Source organism: Protopterus annectens, chromosome 7.part0 (assembly GCF_019279795.1).
Source record: "Protopterus annectens isolate FY-2018-M chromosome 7.part0, PAN1.0, whole genome shotgun sequence".
Taxonomy (NCBI): domain Eukaryota; kingdom Metazoa; phylum Chordata; order Ceratodontiformes; family Protopteridae; genus Protopterus; species Protopterus annectens.
The window spans coordinates 626,220,869-626,231,009 of NC_056739.1; the positions used below are offsets into that span (position 1 = coordinate 626,220,869).

At 39.1% G+C, this 10,141-nt stretch overlaps 1 protein-coding gene across 1 annotated transcript in view; it reads right to left on the minus strand.

The window, feature by feature from the left end:
- Nucleotides 1–9,848, minus strand: part of VPS13C (vacuolar protein sorting 13 homolog C) — a 6,956,796-nt gene extending 6,946,948 nt beyond the window's left edge. The window contains exon 1 of the mRNA XM_044076309.1: nucleotides 9,654–9,848. Within this exon, the coding sequence (XP_043932244.1) occupies nucleotides 9,654–9,753 (100 nt within the window). The 5' untranslated portion in view covers nucleotides 9,754–9,848. The remainder of the gene's footprint in view (nucleotides 1–9,653) is intronic.
- Between the last annotated feature and the right edge of the window lie 293 nt (nucleotides 9,849–10,141).

The following is a 10,141-nucleotide window of genomic DNA, read 5'->3' on the forward strand; positions in this document are numbered from 1 at the left end:
ATATACATATATATATATATATATATATATATATATATATATATATATATATATATATATATATATATATATACATACATACACACACACAGACACTAATTAATATATATAAAGATTAAAGCTAAAACTCAAAATTAAATCAAAAACACACTGACGACATCCACCCGAACCCTGGCCCCAAGACTAGCAATAAACAAGCTACCACTTATACCTCAATCAACTGCACCATATCCCCTCCCCCCAAAAACTCCCTTCTGTTCCTTTATATAAATGCAAGCAAACTAAACAAAATCTATGGCCTCCATGCACTAAATTGACTTGCATTCCCCTGACAACCATGCTGACTCAAAACTTGGCTTCAGCCACATGTCAAAGACAATGGATTACTTCTTCCAGGGGAGAGAGATGGAGGGAGAGAGGAGGTCCGGGGAGAAAAGCTCCAATGGGTAGAAAAAATAAGGACAATATGATAGAAGCAAAGGTGAACATAGCAATGCAGGCAAAATACAGATAAGTAATTACAGTTAATGTTTTGACATTCATAAGTAGAAAGTTACATGACATTTGTTAGCAGTAGTTATAGTGAGGAGAAATGAAAAACACATTTCCATTGACATGTTTGTACATTAATTAAAGATGGCTAGCCAGGTTTATTAGTGACAAAGCCAGTTTAGTGCCAGATGTTGTTTAAGTTTGATCTTAAATTCACGTGGGGAGGAGAGCATGGTAATATCAGCTGGGAGTTGATTCCATGTTCTACCTGCAGTATTTGCCAAGACAGATACTCCTGCTGTGTTGTTGGTTTTGATTGTAAGAATCTGAAGTCTATTAGAGGATCTAAGCAGTCTCCGATTAGTTTGGGCAGCGATACTATTTCTAAGAGCTGGTGTGTTATCTGGATTAGAGAGAATCTTGTACGCTATAATCAGGAGGTTATATTGTACGAGATTGGGGAATTCTAGCCACCCAAGCTGTTTGAGGTTCATGCAATGGTGGGTGCTGCATGGCTGGCCAGTGACAAATCTGTCAATGTGACTAACAGGTAGACAGTCTGTTAAGTAATGACTTATTTAGATTAGACAGAAGGGGGGAAGCATATGTAAGTGTTGAAATGAGGTGTGAGCGGGCAATGGCAGTTTTGGCTGGAGGGGTTAGAAAGGCTTTAATTCTATACAATGAACCAAGTTTTTTATTGGTGTTCTTTATTATTTGATTAACATGAAGTTCAAATTTTAGGTTATTGTCAGTGACACCGAGCAGTTTTGTAGAGGGCTCTAGGGAGATTACAGTCCCATCCTTTGCCATTAATGGTGAAAGAGAAAGTTGGAGACCTGTGAGTAGGTGTGAACAACAACATTTTAGTTTTTTTGGGATTTAATAGTCGACTAGTGAGCCAGTTTTGTACAATATTAAAGGTGGACTGGGTAGCTTTCTTCAACTCTGCAGGAGATGTGGCTGAGCAAACCAGAGTGGAGTCATCAGCGTATTGAATACAGCTGACATTTGGGATGACAGTATACAAGTCATTAATGAAAACTGAGAACAGTAGGGGGCCCTAATATGGAGCCTTGTGGTACTCCAAGGGTGTTTGGTAGTAGTACAGAAAGCTTGTTCTGCCAGAGAACAGCCTGTTGCCTCCCAGTCAGGTAGGAATTGAACTATAATAGGGCATTAGAGTCTAGATTGAATGTTTGCATAGGGTGTAACAAAAGTTGGTGATCTACCATGTCAAATGCCTTGGAGAGGTTCAAGAAGAGGGATGAAGAGATGTGATTATTATTGCGGTTGCTGTTTATTGTGTTGGTAAAGGCAAGTAGAGCTGAGGTAGTACTGTGGTAAGGTCAAAAGCCGTGTTTGGCATCAGACAAGAGGTGATTTTGGATTAGGTGTTGCATGAGTTGTTTGTGTACGCATTTTTCCAATATTTTTGCAAGTGGTGAAAGTATAGCTATGGGTCTGTAGTTGGAGAGTTCAGTGGAGGTGCCTCCTTTATGTAGTGGGATAATATAGAATGTTTTCCAAATGGTGGGAATTTTTGCTTCAGCTATGGTACGGTTAATTAATATTGATAGTGGATAAACTATAGCATCCACTGATTTTTGATGTAGAAAAAAAAAAAAAACACTAATAGTGGCAATCTATATCCCTCCAGGGCATAACACTAACACAGCTGAAGACATACTTCACTGGCTATCCACAATCTCCCACCAAGAAACCATCATTATGTTTCACCTCAACACAGGCTGGTCCGCCTATAAATTCCAATAATCCATCCACTTTCATAAACCTATATGGTTTTTCCCAGCTCATACAAAACCCCACAAGAACAGAAAAAACCTCCAGATAATCCATCCTGGATTGCACACTTACAAATAAAACACAGCTCTTCTAGCAGGATCTCTCCCCAGTACTGTAAGTTATCACCTACCTAATCAGAAACCATCTTAGTCCACCCAAACAAATAGTCTATAGGCTAATCAGCAACAAGAAAAAAATGTAATGCCCACACTTTCAACTCCCTCCTTCAACAAATTAACTGGTCCCCCTCAAAACACTACCACTACATGACGCTGTTCAACACCCTTAACAGCCTGGCCCCCTGCAGAATAGCTAGAATAAAACCACCACCACCACACACCTTGTCTTACAAACACCAGCAAAGAGCTACTAAAAGAAAGGGACAAGACATGGGAACACTGGCTAACAAAATGAATGACAACCTTCTACTTTTTAAAACTCAGGAATAAAGCCAAATCCCAGATAAAAGCTGACAAAAAGCCTACTACATCACTGCACAGCAAATAAACAAAACCCTCAAAAATTCTTGGCCACTATAAACAAAAACTGCTGCAACCTGGTAGTGCGTCCACCCCCAGTCCTACCACACCCCCATCAAATCGCTACACAATTCCAATTCCTTTTTCATAAACACATTTCACCCACTTATTGACTATGACCAAAACAGCCCTACTAAAATATCCCCAAAGCCAACTATGAGGGTGTAAACTTGTCCTTTAACCCCCATCCCAACCCATACCATAAAACTATTACTCTGTAAGCTCAAGTCCAGTCTAGCTGATGACAAACCTCCCATCAGAATTCCTCAAAGCTGCCTCCAAAGTCATAGCCTACCCAATTTCTATCCTCAAACCACTACCACTGAGAACTATGTCCCACTAACCTGTAAAGTGTCCTACATCACCCCACTGCATAAAGGTGGCAACTCTACCAAGCTTATTAATTACAGGCCCATTGCCATTCTTTCACCTCTCTCAAATACTAGAAAAGTATATATTCACTCCCAGCTTTTAAGACTACCTTCTCTCCAATATCCTCCTATCAAAAAACACAACATGGTGTTCACCCCCACTACAGCAGCACAACTGCCCTCCTCAGTTTTACCAACACAATAAATAAACACAGAAATCAGAATAAATACATGTCTCTGCCATCTTTCTAGATCGCTCAAAAGCATTGGACATAATTTCACACCAAAAACTGCTGTTAGAACTGGCCACATTACATCTGTCATTCTTCCCTAGCTTGGTTCCACAGCTATCAAACCAAATGCCAGCAGGCTGTTAGATGGCCCTGTTAACACATGAGTTCCACAAGGCTCCTTATTAGGTCCCCTACTTTTTACGATCTTCACAAATCAACTCCATAAATCCACATCTCTTGCCTCTGTCATACAATATGCAGATGACCATCCTGTTATGCCCCACCCCCTAAACATAACTACAGGCTATAACACAGCAATCCTTCCTAGAAGTAGAATCCCAAGCTAACACTAACCTCACACTGAAACCAAACATGACCAAACTCATGCTCTTTTCCCCCACCGAAACACCAAAAGCCCTCAGCCACTTTTCAAATCCACTCCTCCAACAACACAATCGTAAACACCAGCTCACATACCAAATTACTAGGTGTCACAATTGATAGCAAATTAAAATTTGACCTACACCTCTCAAACCATTAAAAAAAAAAGAACACAAACTGGGCTCTTTTTACTTGATTAATCCTTTCATAACTGGCAAATCTAGACTAAGTATCATCAGGACTCAACTCTTACCTACTGTTCTCTGTGCTTCTCCCATCTTTATAAACCTTAACAAAACTACCTTTCCAAACTTGAATCAGCCTACTATAAAAAATAGTCAAGTTCACCACTAGCTCCCCATATAGGTCCCACCACTGCTCTGCCCGACAAGAAATTGGCTAGAATTCCCGCAACAACTAACCTATACCAAACTTGTCTTTACTCACCAACTAATATACCAGCCAAACAGAACCCCAGCCTTACAACAATTACTCCAACTATATGCCAGCACTCAGCAACTTCGATCCGCACATAAAACACTTCTCCAAGTGTCCAAAAGCAACAAAGCCGGGGACGCCCTCTACTCCCACCACATTTCTAAACACTGGAACTCAATCTCCAAACACATCCTAAATGCTACCAACCTACACCAATTCAAAACTCTGTTCAAAGACCACCTCACCAACAACTGGCTCTGCTCCTGCACCAAGCCAGGCTAACACCACATAATCCCACATCAAATTTCATAAACAACTTCATTGTCTCCACATATACCCCACTACAACTTAATACCACCTATCAGCTACCTACAATAAGTATAATTTGACAATCCTTTTCTTTTCTAAGGGTATACATATGCACACATATTAAAGTATATTCAAAAGATTAACTGAAGCTGGACCCCTGCCCTCAAAAAAAAGGCTATATACGACTAATATACTGCAACAACTTTCTCCTTTTCACTAAAGTGCCTATTGTATTTTCTTTGTCTCTAAATATTTGTTAAATTCTATGTAAAACGGACACTCTGTCAATGTTGTTCTTATTTTACTGGAGTTTTTCTCCCCGGGTCTCCGCTGAAAATGGGCTCACACCTAGTCGGACTATCCCGGTCAACAAATGTTAAATACATACATAGAATGAAAAAAACGTATTCCAACAGATGGAGGAGAAAGCCCTCATAAGAGAAAATTTACAACCTAGAACAATAAAAAATAGCAGGATGAAGCCTGGTAGAATACACAAAGTCTCAGTTTTGATCATCTCAGGGAGAAGTTCAGAGCTTGCCAAAATACCTTATAATCACAGCTCACACTATACCCAAGTAACAGTACAGCTTACTAAAATATAAAATTATCCTGCAAGTCTCATCTCACAGCAGCTCCATGGGTATAAGTACAGAGCTTGCTAAAATTTAAAGTTATTCTGAAAGTCATACTTCAAAGAACGTCATGGACAGACAGCCCACACAGTACCACAAGAAATGGTGACAGTTCTAATAAAATAGACTTTCATTACCCAGTGTCAACAGTTACACTGAAATATCTCTTCACAGGCAGACTGGTGTAAAACTCAAAATACAATTTAAATGAATAGCATGTCAAACTAGTCAATGCTTTCTCAGGTTAATGCAAACAGAAACCAGACTATGCATCTTCTAGCAACTCAGAGCAGAGGAAGCAAATCCCTCTCCTCAGTTTTTGGTTGCCAGGTAGGCCATGTGAACCAACATAGCCTGAAAAGGCTACACGTTTAATTCCATCAAAAACATATCATACATGCCATTTACAAGTGACATTCTCAAAGTCTTAGACTTGGACAGTGAGAAATGAAAGGCTGTTAGGAAGGTTAACATAGGTAAGATAGCAACCATCACAGAAAATATAAACTAAAGAAATACAGTAAAACTGCACATTTAAAAGGAGTATATGCCATTATATACATAGATGGTCACCTTTGGTCCTTTTTGGGAATCAAGAGATCATCTTCCAGTATTTAAAAAGCTACTTGCATTCTGCAAATCAGAGATTAGCATCTATACCAATATTAAAAACTACTGGTGCTCTGGGACAGCAAGCATACAAGTTTAGCGAAGCAATATAAAGAAACGGACATGTTAATGTTCATCTACCCAACATAATGAACTGCTGGACAGGAAACCTGCATCTAGGACAGACTAACATTTTAAGTATCCAATTGTACACAAAAAAAAAAACATGATTTGAACATTCTAAAAACTCAGGGTAAAGCATTACGCCAAGCTAGAGTCACTGAAACATATGCAATTCCAAAATAGGTCTTTCTTGTAGTCGCCAATATATTCAAATGAATAAGTGCACAAAACATCTAAGACAGTAGAAAAGCTAATCCAGATTCAGAAAGAACTATCAGAACTGTGACACCAGGGTAGAGAACATCTGTTTAAAACTGTGATGCAATTATTTCCTTCAGACTGCTGGCACCTTTGTAAGCAAAATTTGAGCTTTCCTTAATCTGCAGTGTGTGCGCACACTTTCTACATCATGAATATTTATTTAACCTCGTGACCTTCCTTAAATGAAAAAAAAAAAAACATTAAAGGCAAAACATAAGTGTCTGAAACTTACAAATAAAATGTAAATGGTAACTTTCTAATTAAGTCATAGAAAGCTTTAGTACAAGGAAGAAAATACCATAAAAGGCAATCACGACTCTCCAAAGGAAATATTTTTGCATTGTAGATTGAGCTCTCACTGTGAGAAAACGTGTACTATTAGACTTTATTCTACTGTGTTGGGAAAAGTAGTGATGTAAGCTGACCCCCCCCTACCCCCTAGCTTTCAATGGGAATAAATAACCACTTGTTTATTTATGTATATGTTTATACACGTGGGTGACTGTACATGTATTTATTTGTAAGGTTGTTACCATGGAAAAGGGGTACTGGAAGAGAGTGTGGTTTACATAGTGTGTGGTCACAAAGGGCCTAGTATACCAGACTACAGATTCTTTAGGTTATCAATGTCTCATCCTAGTCTGTGTGTAGCTGCTGGTAGTCTTACCAGGACAGCAGTGCACATTCCTCTTATGCTCCTGGGACCAGGTTGCGACTGGGGGACTTGTTTACTGAATCAAAATTCAGTGTTTTTTTTTTTATTTTTTTTTTTATATATACACTTTTTTTTTTAATATACACTTGGGCACCAGTGGTATGAATGGAGAGACCACAGTTCTTTTAACCACTGATCCTATTTGTCGTAGTGGACCAGATTCAAGGACTACAGCCCCATGTCCCCAAGTTAAACAAATGGATAACTATCAGTGGTTGGATTTACACACCCTCCAGTGCCAGTCTGGTCTTCACATACTCATGACAAATGGTGCTATCACCCATCAGTGTAAGTAAAAACTGGCAAGCATACTAACTGTGACCTGTGGGATCACTTCGTGTCTCATGCCACTAGGTATTACAAAACACACACAAAACAAAAGTTGCAGGAAAGCAAACAGGGTCGAGGAAGTGCAAAACACACCTCGCCATTATGTGGTAGGATGTAGTCATTGTAGTGAACACATATGTGGTTCTAGTACCAATACTATGGAGACAAAGGATTCACCCAACATTACAGTTGAAACTGAGTTTTACAGGTGAAGAGTGAAATTGTCAATCAGTTTTTTTTATAGGCTTGCGCAGTCACCTTGAAATTTTTATTCATCAGGTACACCACTGAGGATTTCAGTCAATGCCAAAATTTCACACTTCGTATTCTTATAAAATACATGTTGATGCAAAACTGATTTTTTAAAACACTTACATATAGTACCCAATTTTGGGGCTTTTTGTCTCTGTTAAATTTTTGCTTAGCCCAGAATTCCTGAGAAAAACTTTTCAGTGCCGCATTCCACTATTTATCTTATCCGTGTACAATAGGTGCAATTCAACATGTGGCCATAGTGGGCATGATCGAAAATGCTACACTGACTTTTTGGAAATCCAGCCATCTGGTACTGAAAACTTTATTAACACCATACTTTCAAAACTTCACACACATTCCTTCCAGTTCGGTGAAGCCAATGTACTTACACAACACACAGTTACCTGTGCTTGTCCTTACTTTCCTACCTGCCAACAGGTTACACATATGCCTTATGACTGTAGCCAGTAGGAAACACAAACATTCTGTTCAGAATCTGCCTACACCTGGAGAACTGCTGTAATAAAACTAGTAAGTGAACAAGAATGAATGTTTTGAGATAATATAAAGAGGAAATAAAAGGGACAATGGACTCCGATAGGAATTTGAGGAGCACACAATTTTCTTCTCATTTATGGCAGGATACACAGCTGCCCAGTACTTCTTGTAGGTGGTTGTTAACCTTTTACCCTGAGGACGACTACCCCAACTGATCAGGCTCAGGAAAAGAAAAAAAAAACTGGCAGCAATCCCCTTTAGAAATTAGGATGCTACTGCAGCAGACAGAAGGAACTTGGCCTCAACTTTTAGATTCTCCAGGCCTAACATATGTATTAATCTCTGCTGTGTCTAATTACAAATGAAATATGACTGAACTACTGGAATCAAGAAGCCGTAGCAACACTATCCATGCCCTATTTTATTTTTACATTTGTTGACCAGGAAAGTCAAAATACTTTAGACGTATGAATGTGGGAGGAAACCAGAGTACCTGGAGAAAAAACACACAAACACAGGAAAGACATGCAGACTCCACACAAAAGGCACCCCAGACTAGAATTGAACCACAGAACCTGTTGCTGTGAAGCAACAACATTAACCACCGCATTGCCAATGTAAAAAAATAACAAACAAGTGGATAGCAAGATAAAGTAAACTGCAGGCACATCTCAAGGCTAAAGGTATCACTGTATTTACTATTTAACAAAGACAAATGCTAGGTTTGAATAAAGAAAAGAAAAACGAAATAGAACACAAGAGTGACCACAGTGTTTCGTGAGACAAGTACAATGGTGATAAAAAAAAAGCGCTCAACCATTCAGGTTGAAATCTCAAGAAAAATCACGGACAAGTCCAAAAATAATCAGGGACACTTAAAATATTAGTACTATTAACTGGTGAGACACCAACAAAAGAAAAACATAAATTACTATAGGTATCCGAAAAAAAGTCTGCAATTCTAATTACAGTGATTTATTAAGTGTAATACCCCCTTTCTCCAAATGACACTAGTTGTTCTGGAACAGAGGCAAGAACTAGTCTCAAACTCGGGGACAGTTGTGAGACTTGGTGCTTTCAGTAATGGGCGTGTACACTTACAGACAGTCCGCAAATACTTACGGAAACCATTTTCTTCTCAAACGAATCGGCAGCTGTATCAACTTTAAGTAACAGAATAATCTGAACTTATTATTGCTGTCTCTCATACACAGGTACCCTCTCACTCTTGCGTGGGTACAAACGCCATGCCCCAAATATAAGGGAACTAATGAACAAAAACACCGTACATGCCACCCAATTAAAGCGTTGGTTTGATCTGATGTGGTGAAAAACATCAGTTTATTAAGTGTTTCACATGTGATATTTAATGTATGAACCAATGTTGTGACTGATTGAGCTCACTACAAATAACTCTCAACTAAGTACCTACTTCTCTAACGTTTCATAAGGAGAATTCGTGATATCATACTACACATACTCCAAAGGAAATCGTGTTAAACTCACAACACTACCATTAAGTATAGAACATAAATGCAAATTAGTTAACGGGATGCAGTAATAACAGCCTGCATACTCTCAGCACTTCCTTTCAATAATTCTACTTGCAACGGGCCTATATTAACAGCTGCCTAACACCGAGGAGAAAAATAACTAACCTCCCCAAATGCCCAGCTTGAGCTGGGACTTGTCCAGGTTTTCCACATAATCTCCTATAAACCTATTCAACAGATCGGTCACAACAGCCTCAAACACCATTTTTCACAGGTAACGCACACCCTGAGCAAAACGGAGATTGTAAAAAGGAAGTGGGCGGAGTGAGCAGGCTATCAGCTGCTTCTTCCATAACGGGCGGGGCTTCTGCGAAGAGGCAAGTCGTGAGGCTCAAGTTGCAACCTGTGAGTGAGTGAAGACGTGGATTTAGAGTCGGAAGTGTGGGTAATAGATGTGATATGCCTTTAAGAAAAGGGTGTAACCTAATATAGATGATGCCTGTCACAAGATATTGCCTCTGTATCACTTGAAGTTTTGAGGGCGTTTTGAAAAGCAACGTCTTTAATATTATATTTCTCTGTCATTTTAACAGATTAGTAAAACGGATACTGAAAGCTGTCAAGTTGGTCTTCAGTTACACAAAAGATCTTTT